The sequence below is a fragment of the Bidens hawaiensis genome, unplaced genomic scaffold (genome assembly GCF_021521415.1).
Source record: "Bidens hawaiensis isolate Kalapana, Puna unplaced genomic scaffold, B.hawaiensis_p1.1 tig00032354_1, whole genome shotgun sequence".
Lineage (NCBI taxonomy): Eukaryota > Viridiplantae > Streptophyta > Magnoliopsida > Asterales > Asteraceae > Bidens > Bidens hawaiensis.
This window is the reverse complement of record NW_027495490.1, coordinates 210679-228121: the sequence shown is the minus strand read 5'-3', so window position 1 is coordinate 228121 and position 17443 is coordinate 210679. Positions and strand designations below refer to the sequence as shown.

General features: G+C 33.7%; 1 protein-coding gene and 1 pseudogene across 3 annotated transcripts; both read right to left on the bottom strand.

Annotated features, from left to right (window-relative positions):
- Positions 1-9658: 9658 nt before the first annotated feature.
- LOC143583289 (transcription factor bHLH147 pseudogene) lies at positions 9659-10546 on the bottom strand (annotated as a pseudogene). The gene is made up of 2 exons (XR_013144141.1): positions 10490-10546; positions 9659-10332 (listed from the first exon to the last, which is right to left on the bottom strand). The product of XR_013144141.1 is annotated as a transcription factor bHLH147 pseudogene (transcript).
- Positions 10547-13269: 2723 nt separating this feature from the next.
- LOC143583287 (putative protein phosphatase 2C 42) lies at positions 13270-16339 on the bottom strand. Of its 2 annotated transcripts, none has more exons than XM_077065632.1 (4): positions 15945-16339; positions 14479-14849; positions 14168-14404; positions 13270-13647 (listed from the first exon to the last, which is right to left on the bottom strand). In XM_077065632.1, the coding sequence occupies exons 1-4, from the start codon at positions 16273-16275 to the stop codon at positions 13435-13437; spliced, it is 1152 nt and encodes a 383-aa protein (XP_076921747.1). In that variant the 5' UTR covers positions 16276-16339; the 3' UTR covers positions 13270-13434. The 2 variants fall into 2 exon arrangements, with proteins under 2 accessions (XP_076921747.1, XP_076921748.1); XM_077065633.1 differs by having other exon boundaries at positions 14479-14840.
- Between the last annotated feature and the right edge of the window lie 1104 nt (positions 16340-17443).

The window sequence follows — 17443 nt, the reverse complement described above, 5'->3', positions numbered from 1 at the left end:
TCGCTTACAGTCACCCAATTGTTTATGATTTATTTCCTTTATACGAAATCCTACCTTACAGCGCGGAAATCAAAGGCAATTTACTATACTTAATTGATTTGATAAGAAATAATAAATAATCAATCCTAGACGGACTCCTTACGAAGAACTAAATCTAGCAAGATTAAATAGTAAAGACTTATCAATAACCTAGCACTTTACAGATTTTAGGTTAGCAGCACACTTAGGTTTATTTAACAATATTATTCCTATGATCTTATCGTGAAATCAAATCACAAAATAATCAAGAACACAAAGTAATTGACCTAATAGTAATCCTATCATATGACAAACAATAATCAAGGAAAACTATGGAATAAAGCTCATCAAACAATCCTAAGCATCCATACGCATCAATTAATTATAGACAATCTTTTACTAAATCATAAAAACCATAACGATAAATGATTCCCAAATCAAATCAAAACATCAAGATAAATTCATCATAAGCCTAGGCAGTTCATGCAATTAGCCTAGCATCTTAGGTTTAAACGAAACAAACATATAAGAATTCATGGCGATAAAATAATGAAAACGAAAGAAATAATAGATAGCACCCATGTTCTTCTCCTTCAACCAATATGGGCAACACCAGCTAATTCTCCGACTCCAAAGCTGCCGAAAACTGCTCTCGGTTGCCTCAGAACTCACCAAATTCGTCTGGACTTCAAGGTATGCTTAATGGTGAGTTTAGGGGTCTTTATATAGGCAACAGGGGTCCAAAAATAGGTTAAGACGGTTAAACAACGAAGTTTCTGGAATCTGGCACCGCCATCACACCCGCCGCGCCGCGCGGCGGGCTCCTACTCCCCTGTCGCGCGGCGCACCAGCCAAAAGGGGGGGAGGGGGGCTGGTCCACTTTGCTGTCCGGTTCATTCCTGGTTCGGTCTGGTTCGTTTCCTGACACGTCGGTTCTCCGGTTCGGCTTGTTTTTGCTCATTTTTTGCCCTCTTTTCACCGGAATTAAAACCGAAACCTAAAACATACAACCGTGTTAGTAGTATACAAATCTTACGAGAAACCGACAAAAACTAATAAAATATTAAATAAAATATACAGGGGATGAAGTATATTAAACGTTATATCAAAGCGATTATTACTAAGATTAGCATCCAGAATCCCATGAAAGTATTTGGAATTCTCACCCCCTTCCAAAGCCCACCGGACCCTCGCCTTTTGTTTTAGGCCCTGATATTTCGCCTTTTCGAATTCTTTCACTACTCTAATATAATCTGCACTTTTGTCCAATTCGGCCTTGGTCAATTGTCTACTCTACTCTCCCCAGTATCTTGAATCAACCGAATCGCCTCTTTGTTCTTCTCATATTCCTCTTCTTGCCTATCGCTAACCCGCTTTAACCATTTTTTAATACGGTTTTTTAACCACCTAAGCTTGGTAGTCAATGCCAAATTTGCATGACCAAAAAATATAAACCGTGAAGATTGTGCCTGCACGAACTCCTCAAAACCGTCAATGTCAAGCCATGATTTGTAAAAGAAAAACGGGATATGACCGAAATCACTCACCACCGAAGAGAGTAAAAGTGGTCTGTGATCTGAGCAAACTTTTGCTAATAAAGTCAAGGAAACAAGCGGCCAAGAGATCATAAATTCCTTACACACCAAGAACCTGTCTGTTTTACTGAATTTGTCGCCTTTTTCGGACACATACGTAAATAAGCCCCCACCCATATGAAATTCCTCAAGTTCGGTTTCCATGATAAATCGATTGAACGCATCGGCATTTAACGCTACAAACTTTGAGTTTAATCTTTTCCCCGGTTCCCGGACCTCGTTAAAGTCTCCAACCAAAACACATAATCCAACAATTGATCTTCTATCCACCAACAATTCGTCCCATATAATTTTCTCTCCACCGGATAATTGGGAGCATTAACATTGACAATAGTAATCAAAATTTCCAACTCCACCGGATCATTGGGAGCATAAACATTGAAAATAGTAATCAAAATTAAGGTGATGTTTAATACAGTGGAATAGAATATAATAAACTATTATAAAATAATGAAAAAAATAGTGTTTGATTGGTAAATGAAATTGAATCGTTGATCTTTTAGCTAGTTCATTTCCTTCCCTATAAAATATCTCAGATTTATTCATCCACCCTCTTGTTTTCTTTTCATTTTATTTCGTCTTTCACATTCCATCACTTCCACCATACCACCGGTTATCGTCGCCACCGCCACTATCACCACCGTCGTCGCACACCATCGCCGCCGCACACTGCCACCACCCACCACCACCAATACCCCCTCCAACCGCCGCCACCACACTGTCGCTCGCCGCCCACCACCGCCACCTATGAATCCATCTACCTCCGCCAACCACCATCATCCCATTACGCCTATCACCACCCCCACTACTGCCACAGCCACGACCACCCTGTACCTACCAAACAACATAAAGTAATGATTTATTTCATTCTCACATGGTAACCAAAACAAGACAATGAAGTGATATGATCCATTCCATTCATTTGACTATTTCGTTGTCTCATCCATTTCATTACCACCACATACCAAACATACCCTAAGAGCATCCACAATGCAAGAGGGGTGGTTTGGCACCGGACAAACGGGAGGGAGGAAGGCCACCGCTTAGTGAAGCAAAGTCTGTGGGAGAATGTTTATGGGGGAGGACTTGGGAAGGACTGCACTTGGGCAGACCAACTCACATAGTTACATTCACACACACACACACACATATATATATATATATATGTGTGTGTGTGTGTGTGTGTGTGTGTGTGTGATGAGTTTCATTACAAAATTTTCAAATTATTTAAGAACTTTTAACAACCAAAATTTTTTAACAAAGCTCCATATATTAATATTATTTGAGTGTAATTTTATCAGTTTTTATATCTATGTTTACGGTTATATTCATTCAAATTAGTTTTTACATATATCTAAATATTTTTTTACACATATGTAAATTTCTTATTACATAAATTTTACATGTGTAAATTTGTGATTTATATATGTAACAAAAAGTTTATATATAAATTATGATAAAGTTACTCTCAAATGATGTTAATATATATAAAAAAATGTTTGTTGTTAAGAGTGTTTAAAAGTTCTTAACTTTTTTGAAGTTCTTAAAAAAACTCAACCTAGTTTTCTGTATTGTTACCAACCTGATGCTATGGTGAGGAACACATAGTTGTTGCCCTTTGAATAAAAATCCATTTAAAACATCATAATCACTTTGAGTTTGAAACTGACAGCCCGCATACAATTCCCCAAAATCGGGTACGGACAGATACTAGTATCTATCTACACACACACACACACACAAACACACACAATTTTAATAATATTAAATGAGTTTCTGAAGATTTGTTGTTGTTGAAGAAAGTAAGAGTTTATTTAGAAAAGTTTGTAATCTAATGTGGAATTGATATGTCGGTTTATGAAGTTCTAGTATTGGTAATGCTCTAAGGGCATAAATTATACAACTTAGATCTCTATTTTTTTAGGATTTAATTAGTGTCTTGATGATATTGTTTGATTTAAATATGGTCTCTGGATTTAACAATATTAGTTTGGTCCACTAATTATGAAAGTATTTTTGTTATTTATTAAAAAAACTAAAATCTTACTATACTATTAAAGCAATACAAGGTCTCCATATGGTATTCAACTATCATGTCCACATAGCCTTCCAACTCATCAATTTTCCATTTATATAATTTTCACATGTTAATCTAAACATTAATTTTAAAGATTAACTCCTAAGTTGAAGAAAGTTTCAAAATAAATTTGTATAATCATCATTTATTGAGTGATAAAGATAATTAATTGTTTTCATTGTTATTTTATTTAATTTTGAGACCTTGTTATTTTATTATTATTTTTTTTTGGATTTTGGGAAATTATTTATGAACGTTTGAATTGGATGTATGGATGTTTTGATTGAAATGGTGGTTTAATTCACGTGGTTTGGATTATATTGTTGTTTTATTAAACACGCGGTTTAATAAAAATTATAATTATATCTCATTGTTATATTCATATTTTTAGCATTTTATATGTCATATACTTAAATGTTTTATAATTTCAATAAAAATAGTTTTATAACACACAACTTATGCTACAACATCTACATATTTACGTTTCATAGTTTACATCATATAAGTTAGAAATATGTGGCATAACTTATAATTATCTCTTAAATTGTTAATTTTTTCTATTTGTCTTTTGTATGTTGGGTTCTTTTAATTAAATTAACAATGTGATACCTTATCTTATCTTATCTTACTATACTATTAAAGCAATACAAGATTTTCACATGACATTCAACTAGCATGTCCACATAAGCTTCCAACTCATCAATTTTTCATTTATTTGAAAGCCATGTGAAACATGTATTGCTTTAATATATTAGTTAGAAGTTAGACTAAGATAGAGCCCGTGTGATACATGGGTTGTTAAAAAATAAAATAAAAAATTTTAATTTAATAATATACATATTAGCATATCTTATGGATTCATAGGATATAAATAATTACTAAAATACATAGATTAGTAAGAATAATTTGTATTTGTATTTTAAAAGTAATAAAATGGAAGGTTGTGAATTTATACCAATTAAGAAAAGGAGAAGACTAACATCAATTAATCTTAGTTGAGTTGTTAAGCCATTAACATTTTAAAAGTAAGGTATTGAGTTCAATTCTCACCAACAACATATTTTTTATTTTATCATTCATGAAGGAAAAACTATAAAAATGGAAACTTGTACACTTAGAGCCTATGTGGAGGGTCTAATTGAATGACAAGTGGAGAAATTGTGTTGCTTTAATATATAGGTAGATTAATTGACGTTTACAATTAATTAAAATGTATATAGCACATACGCGTGCACACACACACACACATACTAAACGGGTGCGCTCGCGATGCGGCGGGTGTTTGAAAGCAGACCCTTTTAATCACATAACACTTTTGAGTGTTTATGGTTCTGGTTTGATTTAAAACCGTGAAACAGTTTAAACCAGATATCGGTGTGGTTTCACAGTTGATAATTTTACTTTTGGTCGGTTGGTCAATTTCAAAATTTCAAACCATAATCAATGGTTTGGTTCGCGGTTTATACCGAAAACCGGCCATATGAAACCAGACCAGACTGTAAATGTTGAATGCATTTTAATTTCTTTTATTATTTAATATTAGATATGTTTTGTTATATATATTAGATATAGTTAAAATACAATTGAACAAAGTCTTTTTAGATACAAATAAACTTGGATATAACAACTTTATATTAATCTAATTCCAGCATGATTTGTAGGAATCTTTGTTCTTGTTATTATTTCGTGTCTTAGGTCTTCCATTTATGTGACTAAAATTATCATTTTTCATATTATGATCCTCTAAGGTATCATATTTTGTTGATGCTTAGTTAGGATTGATGGTACATTTAAATTATTAATTATTTTAAACATTTATTATCATATCTTAAATTGTGAAACCAAACCGGAACCATACCGTAAGTAACAGTTTAGTTTCAATTTTCAGTGGCTAAGTTTTGGTTTTGGACGACAAAAAACAATACTAACGTTAGGTTCACAAGTTTAACTTAAAAACCATCATAATTGGCATTGAACGCCCCTACGTAACATATTAATTTGTTTAAATTTTAAAATTATAACAATTTCATATTCAAATTAAAGAGAATAAAATGTTCGTTTTATGGTATAATTTTTCTACAAAAATATTAACGTATGAAAAAGTTATTGTCGTTTAAAAATCATGGATGAGAAGTTAGTTTAAAACTGAAATTAAAAACATAATATGGTTAAAGATGAGGAGGTAAACTTGTAAGTTGGGTAAATTATGGTTATGTTTAAAAGACAAGTTTACCACTATTAACACATGTATTTTATGCATTAGAATTTGTAAAACGCTTAAAATCAAGTGTTTTAATTTACCCTTGTCTCATGCATTATATATAGTATAGACGTAGATATACATACATTAAGTTTTATATATTTTCCGTCCGTGTGCAACACGAGATCTAACCTAGTATAAAATAAAGCTATGCACCCACCAACTATATTCATCGCATTCTTCATGATCTCATTCGCAATGCTAGCCTTTGAGTTTAATTTAATGCGGTAATTGAAAGGAATTGGAAGGAAACTAGGAAAAAATTGTGTTACATGGCTTTTGCCTAACGTTGCACATGCTTCTTGCTTGTGTTGGATGGGCATTGGGCCGGCTGTATAGTACGCGTATTTGAGTGTCATGGTTTTGCTTAGGCCTGTTCACGAGCCGAGCCGAATCGAGCGAAGACTTGCTCGTTGCTTGGCTTGTTTACAACCGACCGAACCGAACGATTGAAATTCGAACCGAGCGAAAACCAAAACGAGCCAAAATCTAACCGAGCATTTTTCGATCGAACATCAAATGATTTTCGAGCATTATTTATTTATTTTTCACTCTAAAATTTTCAATAAAAAACAAGTTTGAAGACTATAAATAATATAATTTGTAAAAAATTTATATTACTTATTATAATTTTTAGACAAACATATAATAGGTTTTAATTTTTAAGGTGAAAAAGTTTAAAGTGAGATATAATAAAATGCAAACAAACTTTTAGTATTATGAAAACTTGAATCGAACTAATGATACTATAATATTGACGGAATATGAAAATTTTGAAAGGGTTTAAAGAATGTATACTTATATTTTATGTGTTTGTCTACAAATTTATATATTTGTTCATATATAATTATGTATAAAATAAATTAAAAATATTCGAGCCGAACTGAAACGAGCAGACCTTTGGTCGTTGCTTGGCTCGTTTACAAACCGAACCGAGCAGAGCAGCTCGTTTACAATCGAGCGGAAAAATGAGCGGGCATTTTCCAAACAATTTCCGAACGAACAGCGAGCGAGTTCGAGCCGCGAACGGTTTGGAGTTTGGACGGCCCTAGGTTTGCTAATTAATTTTGAACTAGGCCTATTCTATTCTGAATTTGGGTCTGATTGATTCATCATTCACTTAAAATGATCTAACACTTGGGCCAATATCAAACAATTGGGCTTACATACAACTAGGGTTGTACTGGTTTAGTTTTAAGTGCTTGCTTTAATGTTAATTAATTAGTATTTTTACTTTTACAAACTTAATCTCTCCCAACTCCCGAGCTTATTTTACAGGGGAGTATTAGACCATTAGTTAAACTAGTGATAGTATAGGCACTATGCATGAACTCGGTTATGGTTTTATATATAGCACCCATAATATAACCCTAATATAATATAAGCTACAATATTTCATGAATTAGACCATGTCAATATATTTATGTAAAGTTTATTTATGTTTTACAAATATATATAGTAGCATATACTTTTAACATAAATTTGAAATAAAAAAGGTGTTTATTTTTTAAAGTATATAAATTATCACCTGTTTTTTGTCTTTATCATGACCCCTCCATGTGGTGTATACTAACCAATGTCCTTTTCTTTTTTCATGCCTACAATTTTTTATTTAATTAGAATTTAAAAAGATGAAGACAGTTGGTTGCTTATGTGGCAAAAAGCTTTGGTTGGTGTTCGGCTTTCATATGACAAAACCACATGTATCCATGATTTTAACTTTAACCGCATTACACCTTTTTTAGTCCTTCAAATAACCATAACCCACATCTTTCACCAATGCATTCCAAACATATTTTAAAACTATAATTTGATGTAAGGTTTAATTTCTTAAAAAAATGATGCAAAAGGGGTCGAATTTCAAGTGGGTAGAGGAATAATGCATTTAATGAAATGTGGGATAGAGATTTTTTTTTCTCGAATACTCGTACCCATGTCAATTTGGCTTATCTTATATGGGTATCGGTACCAAAATTTTAGGATTCGGTATTTAGGGGTACAGGTAGGGATACTGGTATTTCGGTAATTTGTATACGCTTGGAATATGTAAAGGTTTTATTGGGAACTACCATATTTGCGTCTTAAAATTGTTGGAAATCAGACCTAAGAGCACAAATACAAATTTTGATATTAACTAATTACATACCCTAACCAACTATTTATACTAATTAACTTCCTAACATATTATGACTCAAACTAGTAAGATAAACATGCAAATAAATAAACTACTAAATAGATGAATATAAACATTCAAATTATTAATTAAGTACTAAATAATTAAGCATTTTCACTTAGCCATTCAACTTTCTTGATAACTCGTTTCAAGATTAACTTTCAACTGAAAAAAAAAGGGTTCAACCAATTATTAATCATATAGTTCAACCAATTCTCATACCAATTTAGCTAATTTGGTACCCATCCCATACCAATAAATGTAGTGATGCAGTTTATTTGATAATCATACTTGTACCGATACCTAGATCATTGAAGATTTGAAACAAAAAAACAAAACAAAGTTGTACCAAAGCGGGTTCGTACCGAAATACCTGTACCCGCACCATACCAATAAGTTCGGTACGGTACTCGGTACTCAGCTCTATTGGTTTTCGATACGAATACGGTACCAATCTCCTTCCAAAAAGAGTGTTATAAAATTGATAGAAAACCAATAATTGGTTGATTTAGGGGTGGTGTTAAGCATTTGTATTTTAATCATGTAAAGTTAAGTCGGAGAATCTCAATTATTGTGTTACAACTCAAACAAAGACCTTGTTAATTTATAAACTATAACCTAGACATGTCAATGAACATAACATAAAAAAGTACCTAAGCACTGAGTTGTAAAGTATGATTTTATAATTCAAGTGGTTACTAAAATAAGCAATGGTTCAAAATTAGCCGCACACCGACGGCAACATTAGCCAGGCTTTCCAAAAAAGTTGCAACTTGATCGACTTTTATATATATGTCGTCTTCTGTATACATATTTCTTTAATATCATTTATCGGGTTAATTGCACATAGATCACTAATCTATAAATCTCTTTATAGCATGAAATAACAAATACCCTACCCTAATTAATTATTATAGAGGATAAGGTTGGTTTTATATTGTATGTAGGCATGTATTAGAAATAAAATTGTAATTAGTCCAAAAATTTCCAATTAAAATAAAAAAACGATTCTCCTATGATGTGCTAAAGGGAAATTAGATGATCAAAATATTCATTTACCAGTCAAATAAACAAAATGTCTATTTAACTAGGGGTTTTTTTTAAATGTCTGTCACAAATCCAGTCGACACATCTACTCAATAATCATCACCTAACGAGATTTTCAACCAATAGGATTTTGCAATTTGTCAGAAAATCTTGACGGAAACCAAAAGTTTATCTCGTCAGAAGACAAAAAAATTCTTGTGGAAAGACCAAAAAATCTCGTCGGAAACTAATAATCTTGTCGGAAGATAGGAAGAATCTCACCAAAACACCAAAAAATCCTGTCGAGACACCTAAATGATCCTGTCGGTTTTCAAAATATCCGGGTGTCTCGACTGTGTGATCTCATTAGTTTAAAAATCCGGACAATGATTATTAAGCAAGCAAGTCAAATGAATTTAAAAATGAACACTTTGGTCATTTCCTTTGTAAAGAATCATGGAAATGGACACTTGGACACTCAGATTTTTACCTTTGGTGGGTGTAACACAAATAAAAAACAAAATATTAAAAAATAAAAGAGAGGAGAATGAATTTAATTACACAGTGCCGGACATGGACGAAAAAAAAAAACAAAGAAAAGAAAGTGCCGATATCACAAGCTCGGAGGCTGCTGCGAAGTGGAGGCGGCTGAGAGAAGGTCTGCAAGAGCAGCCATGGCTTTAACTTGCATCTCAAGGGCGGCTATATAATCCGTGGCTTCTTCCAACACAACCGGCAACGGCTGTTTTTGGCAACCAGGAACTAGCCGTCCCAGCACTCGTGTTTTTCTTTGCACCGCGGGTAAATTTTTGGTCTTCAGCCTCAAAACATTAAGTCGCGGCTTTTTTATTCGACTATTTCCTGCAGCCGAGGCTCTCTGCCTTTTATTGTTCTTTTTAAATTTAAGCCGCTTGAGTTTATTTTTGAGGATGGCTCGGCTCCATCTAGTTCGTCCTTTGGCCGTTACTGCTAGGACTCGGTCAGCCGTCTCACGAACGGTTGAAGCTGGGGTGGAGGTGATTTGGAGGTGGCGGAGGGCTTGTAATAGCTTGGAGTTGTATACTTGTTGTTGAGCTTCGGATTTCCACGATGGGATAATCTGATCCGTTGATTGCGTTTGCGTTTGCGTTTGGATTTTCTTCTTCTTTCTTCTTCGAAGGGGATCCGAATTTAACGCCATCATCTAAACAATCCGGTTCAAACGTCAGTAAACAAACAAACAAACGTACTCAGTAAGTAAGATATACGTCTCATTGAAATGCCAGTACATATATCCGGTTATTGTATGAAGAAAAACACAGTATGAATCAAAGAAAGAATTAAAAGATGAACAATAATACCTTGAAGCTAGGCTGAAGTTACTTGATAATATATAATTTAATTTGTTGTTTGATGAATATATATGAAGGTTTTGTGAGAGGAAATTAATAGGGAATCTCACACACTGTCTCATTTAAATGTGTAGTTTTCCTTTTAACCCCTATACTTTTGTATCTTTCTAACTAAAGTCCCTCTTAAAACTTATTAGTTTAATTTGTTATAATAATAATAATAATAATAATAATAATATATAAATTGGAGGAATGAGGCGATTGAAGAAAAGGAAAGTGTATAATTTTAGACGACATTTATGAATCGAGTGTCAGTGGTAAAAGATTCTAGTTGAGTTGCAGTAGTAGTCACTTTAAAAAACAAAAGGCATGTTGCATGTTGCATGTTTTGTTTTTGGTCCCATCATTGCCAATTACCATTATGCCCCTCCCCAAATCTAGACTTTTCTATTTCCTGTAAAATAACCATCCATCCATTATCCATATGCAATTGATTTGTTGTTTATATCATTATCAACTACTTCCATATATGTGGTAAATGTTGATTATATAATTGCTCACTTTACAAGTCTGTAAGCTCTAAGTATAAGTAGTCATATTTGTGGTTACAGAACATGCATCACTAACCTTAAAAATTTGTTACAAGTGTTAAAAGAGTAATTTATTGAGAAACTACATAAATAAATTTTTATTATGTCTGCAATGCATTAGTTTGTATGTGTTCATGTTTCTACACTTTTACAACCTTGTAACATTGAAGTTTTATAGGTGAAGTGTGTGACTTTATGAAAATAGCGTTCTATGATAATGAAATGACATATTTGTATATCATAATGCCTGGATTAAATTTATTCCTCTTATATATAGGCAACGTACAATTGCTTCTCCAAAATTAAGTATTTTCCTACGTATATATAGTATTATTTATACAACAATAATTGTTGGTGATCTTACTGTTTATTGGCACATTTGGATATTTGGATTTCATTTAAGACCACATGATAGCATTCCATTAATCCAAGTTAGGAGGTTTGCCACACTTAATCAACACTGTTCAAATTTATCATCCTGTTATCCTACGTGGTCGAAAACTACTAAACAACATCGTTTGGGGTAGCACCTTTGGTTAGCAGTAGGGATGAGATCTGTATAGTATCCCTATCCGGACCATATGCATACCTGATTCAGATTGTACCCATACCAAAAATCAATAAATAGAGTATCGAGTAGCGTGCCAATTTATTAGTACCGTATGGGTATTTCGGTACGGTACCAACTTTTTTTTCCATGTCTCCAATGATTAATTATGTCTCCAATGATTAATTGGTACGGTACGGGTATTTCGGTACGATACCCATTTTTTTTCCATGTCTCCAATGATATTGGTACTGGCACCGATGCGAATAACAAATTAGTTGAATCGATCCGAGTACATATACAAGAGAGGTATCAAATTGGCTAAATGGTTACGGGTACCAACATTACTAATACGACAACCAAAGCATAATACCAAAACCGATAATGGAGAGGGAGGTAAAGCATATGTTTCCATCGATCCGAGTACATATACAAGAGAGGTATCAAATTGGCTAAATGGTTACGGGTACCAACATTACTAATACGACAACCAAAGCATAATACCAAAACCGATAATGGAGAGGGAGGTAAAGCATATGTTTCCATCGATCCGAGTACATATACAAGAGAGGTATCAAATTGGCTAAATGGTTACGGGTACCAACATTACTAATACGACAACCAAAGCATAATACCAAAACCGATGATGGAGAGGGAGGTAAAGCATATGTTTCCATGAAGTAAACTCGAAACAGAAAGCCTGATGAAGTAAATCAGATATTAAATATGGATATTTTCCAATGTTTTAAAAACCGATACATACCGACCGGTTATACCGGATATTCGCAAGGCAAACGGTATTTTTGGGCGGGTTGTTAAAACATCGTACCACCGTTTTTTTTTTTTCTAAAATATCGGTTTAAACCGGCAAACTGGTTTTAAATCAAAGAGATTTTTGATATTTTTTTGCGGCCCCATATTTTATAAAAATGACTTAATATATCGGATAAAAGTGAAACGAGTAAGCACGGTAAACTACGATTCGTTAATCAACCAATTTTGTATCATACAAATCCAATGTTAGTTTATTTATACATCTTTTATAATTGACTAATTTCATATACAAAGTACAAACTTCAAACTTGCATTTGCACGCAGGCTCCTTGATATCAAGCAACAGTTTCAAATGAACTAATTTGGTATAAATATATATTTAAGATTTTAAGGATACCTATTCATCAAAGCCCAACAAAAGTTACAGCCCAACCCAGAACAAATGAGAAATGCATATTGCACCCTACTCTTGTTGAGTGCAAATTTTCATTTTCAAACTTAAGTTTTCTTTCATTTAAGACAAGTTGTTACTATTATTATTGTTATTATTTGTTTGATCAAAACGAAATTTCTGGATATTATAAAACCTTCCCAGCAGGCAGGTGATACTATTTCTCTACCAAAACATTTTCAAAACTCAGTTAAGCATGACTCCATATTTGTTGTAGATTTTTCCATCACAGGCGTTTTGCGACACGACACATATTGAGTTGGATAATTCCGATACTAAAAAATGTAAAGTACGGGTACAAAATTAATAATAAAAAAAATTCTTATTACACACTACTTTTAACCAACTTAAGATTCTAAACTATAAGTCCTAACGCATAAAATACAACAATATGAAAGAAGGAAAAAAAAAATATACGAATGGTTATGATAAGATATTACAAAGATTCAACAACATATCCCATGTTTTTGTTTTCGGTTTTATGACCTCATCCTCTTCATTTAATTTAATGATAAAATCGAACTCTATATCTATAGAATAGAATGAAATAGAACCGAACCTTGGTGGTAGTAGTAGTACATCTGAACCTGATTTAGTGTTCCAACGCGCTTCGAAGAGAGACACTAGGACCGCCGGTGCCTCCTTTACATATTTGATCGTAGTTTAAAAACAATACGATTACAGTTATATCATCATGGAAGTGACGCCGCACTCGCTTATCGATCTTCTTCAAATCAGAATACCTCATTTCTCGTTTCTTCGCTGCTTCCTGCAGAGCAGCTTTCACTAGCCTCTTTGCTATCCCCTGAAACAATAATAATGCCATCACCGTTATAGCTTATTTCTAAACTACAATCACAACTAGGGCTGCAAACAAGCCGAGCTGCTCGCGAGCTACTCAAGCTCACATCCATAAAAAGCTAGAAACAAGCCAATCTTTTTCGAGCCCAAGTCTCAACTAATGCTTGTTTAGTCATCGAGCCTTAACGAGCTTTGTGTATTTATAAGTTTCACCTCTTTTGGACTTCTATGTATTAAATTCATTACTGTGCAGCCTAGCTCGAGCCAAGCTTTGGCTCATTTAAGGTACTACACGAGCTCAAGCCGTTTAAGGTTTCGTCTCATAATATATAAAATAATAAAAAAAATGTACGTTAATTGATTAATATATAATAAGAGAGTCGAGCCCGCGCTTGAAAAAACAACTCACGAGCTCGAGCTCCCATAAGTCAAAAAACGCGCCAAGTTTGAGCCTGGTTTAGCTCGGGCTCAGCTCGTTTACACCCCTAAATTCATAAGTTGTAAAAAAGACAAGAGAATCTTACAGCGCGCGGATTATTGTGAACGATCTCCACAGCTTCATCATTACTCAGGTGTTCCCATAAACCATCAGAAGCAAATATAAGAAAAGAATCATTCGGGTGGATATCATGTGTAAGGATTGACGGAGTAGCAGACAAAATAGGCATAACCGTTGCTTCAGGAAGTCGAAACTTTTGTGCTATTTGATCATTATTGTACTCTGCATGTTTCATATAAACGTCCCCAATGGATCTTGAAACCTGTATACATACAATTAATCCTCCTCACACAAAAACTATATTTGTTCTCATCAAAATATAAAAATGTGAATAACCTGAATAATGCCTTTGACCCGCCAAACTCCATACTTCAAGGCAACGATTGAGGAATCATGCGGGTGTAGATTTTTTAATTCGTGCCTAACCTCCTCAAGATTTGCATTATGTTCCGATGACAGCTGTATGGCCGCCATACCACCCGTGTTACCAACTTTTTTACCAAGAACAACACGGGAATCACCAAGACTTGCGATAAAAAGAGTTTGCTGATATATTACTCCAACTAAGCAGCATGATCCAACGGTTGCAATGCTGGGGCACGCATTAAATAACTGGGATACACGAGCAGTGAATCCATTCTCCGTTTGAAGAAATGCCTTTTTTATGGTCTCTGGGGTCACCACACCGTAATCCTCGCCTGATGTTACTGCATAAACACCAAACCTAAGAACAATCACATAAGAATCTTTATTTTATTCTTCGAGCCATAGGCACATTTTCAACCTGTTAGTAGTAAAACGGGTCAAGTCAGGTTGCAATATATTTTGAAGCAGGTCAAACTGGTTAAACGAGTCAAAATTCGCTTGATGTGTATCGAAATGAGTACAACACCATGAACCAGTTGATTTAGAAAGAAGTTATATATTACTATTTTTGTAAAATACTTTTAACAATAATGTTTAAAACATTAAATATTTACAAAATTCAAAAAGATAGAAAAGAAATGTTGACAGGTCAACCTGACCTGATACGGCCTGCACATAAAAATACACGTTTTTGACCAGGGGCGATTTTCACCCGTTAACCTGAAACCCATCCATTTTGCTTAGATCCCACCACTTAGAAAATATATATTAAAAAATGTTCTTTTTCTGTGTACTCAAACTAAGCTTGTGGTATTTCAGTTGTCACACAGCCTCTGACATCATGAATGTTTAGTTAATGTAGAACTTGAGTAAGAAATTCTTCTACATGCTTTAATGAGTTTTAGCTGCTACTAAGTATCCATATTTTTAAATAAAAATCAATACTTTGTAGCGATTACTAATAGATAAATAAGTAAATCCAAAGATTTCTGCATTTACTTGGGACAGAGGTATTTGAAATATTCACCTGTTTTAGTAAAAACGCAAAGGTCATAGCATCAAACTATCAAAAGCACATTTTCAAACCATATTTTGGAATAGAAATGAACTCACTTTGAGTTCAATCAATCACCAATTGTCCATACTTAACTCAATTTTCTAAGTTTAGCTCATCGGTAACGCCTTCTGAAATCAATCATACACTCTAAAAGAAACCAAATTGCTTAATACGTGCACTTGGAAGGCGCTCGGATGCACATTTTGTATATTAACCACCTAATTTGTAAAATATTAAAGTCTCTAGTTTTTGTGTAAGCAAGTCTTTAAGGTCAGTTTTGCACAATCAATTGCATAGTAGCTTCAACAACACAAATATCTATTACATGTTGTCACAACAGAAACTATATTCCATATCACAACATAAAAGTAGAACAAACCTTGGAAATTCCTGAACAAGTTATCGCAAACGTATCGGGCGACATCAGGCCCTCCATGACCATCATAGACCCCAACAAATGTACCAAAAGAACCAGACTCAATCTGGCTCTGGTCTTCAAGCACCTGGTTAGCCTGAACAACAGCCATGGAGTACTCACCGCCACCGTACTTGCCAATATCTCGATACCACAGCAACCCGTCTTTTTCAAAGTTACCTCCTTCGCCATTGTAAGCATTAACACCAACAGCAGCAGTGGTTTGGCTACTGTCACCCTTAACGAATGGCTTCTTCCAACACACAGAAAGCAGATTCATCAACCCTTCTACCATCCCACATTTCTCACACCAAATCCAACAGCAAAGTTATACACTTTTGCCATAGTCAACCTAGTATCAAAAATCAAGAAAATCAAGAATTTCTTTTAAAGTTCAAATCTTTTACTTAAAATCTAGACAGGTAACCAATACCCAAATTGAAAAACCAAAACTAGAAATCATAAAATACCCAAATCAAGAAAATCTTGAATTTCTTTTAAAGTTCAAATCTTTTACTCAAAAACTAGACAAGTAAGAAATACCCAAACTGAAAAACCCAAAAATTGACAAAATCAAAATACCCAACTCAAGAAAATCTTGAATTTGCTTTAAAGTTCAAATCTTTTACTCCATATAAGGTATAATAGAAATACCCAAATTGAAAACACAAAGGAAAATGAAAATTTTCACAAAATCAAAAATGCCCAAATCAAAATCTTGATTCTTGCTTGTAAGATGAAGAATCTTGTTAGGGTTTGGTTTAGGGATTGTGTGTTGTTTGATTGGATTGAAATCGAATGGAAAATGGGGTTTTATAGTGGAACCCTAGGGAAGGAGGTGTTGGGTGGTGAAGGAACAAGAAAGAATGTGTTGAATTCTGTTCTGTTGGGTGTTACTTTCCATGTGAAGGAAATCATGGGGACCTTCAAGTTATTTCTTCAAAAGGACTTACAAAATTAAAACAAGCTATCATTGGACATAACTTCGGATGTTCAAAAAATCCGAAATCTGAAAAAAATTAAAATACGAATATCTGATCCGAATTCTTATTCAGATATTTGGATTGGATCGATCCGAATATCCAAATAACTAACTCGGATTAGGATTGGTAGGGATTTCAAAAAAAATCGGATAATTCAGATTATTCAGATATCCGAATAAATAACATGTGACTTAATAATTATTTTCAAGTTTGGCTTTATTCGTATATGTTTTAATTTTTAGAATTATGATGGATCATGGATTTATTTCGACTTTTGTTTGAAGTTTGACTTTTTTTTGTGTGTGTTTTATTTTAACTTTCCAGTTTTGTATTTCTATTTAATTAGACGTTTGTTTTTAATGTTATACAACTTATTTCGGGTTTTTTTGATTATCCTAATCCATCTTAAATCAATTCGGATAGGTATGCTCCTAATTCGGATCGGATCCGAATTCGGATAGGGTCTTAAAAATTCCAAAT

Coding starts and splice junctions, on each gene's coding strand:
- LOC143583287 (XM_077065632.1), bottom strand. CDS start 16,275: ATGGTAGAAGGGTTGATGAATCTGCTTTCTGTGTGTTGGAAGAAGCCA. Junction 14,850..15,944: donor CTTGTTCAGGAATTTCCAAG/GTTTGTTCTACT, acceptor GTGTTTATGCAG/TAACATCAGGCGAGGATTAC. Junction 14,405..14,478: donor GGGTCAAAGGCATTATTCAG/GTTATTCACATT, acceptor GTATGTATACAG/GTTTCAAGATCCATTGGGGA.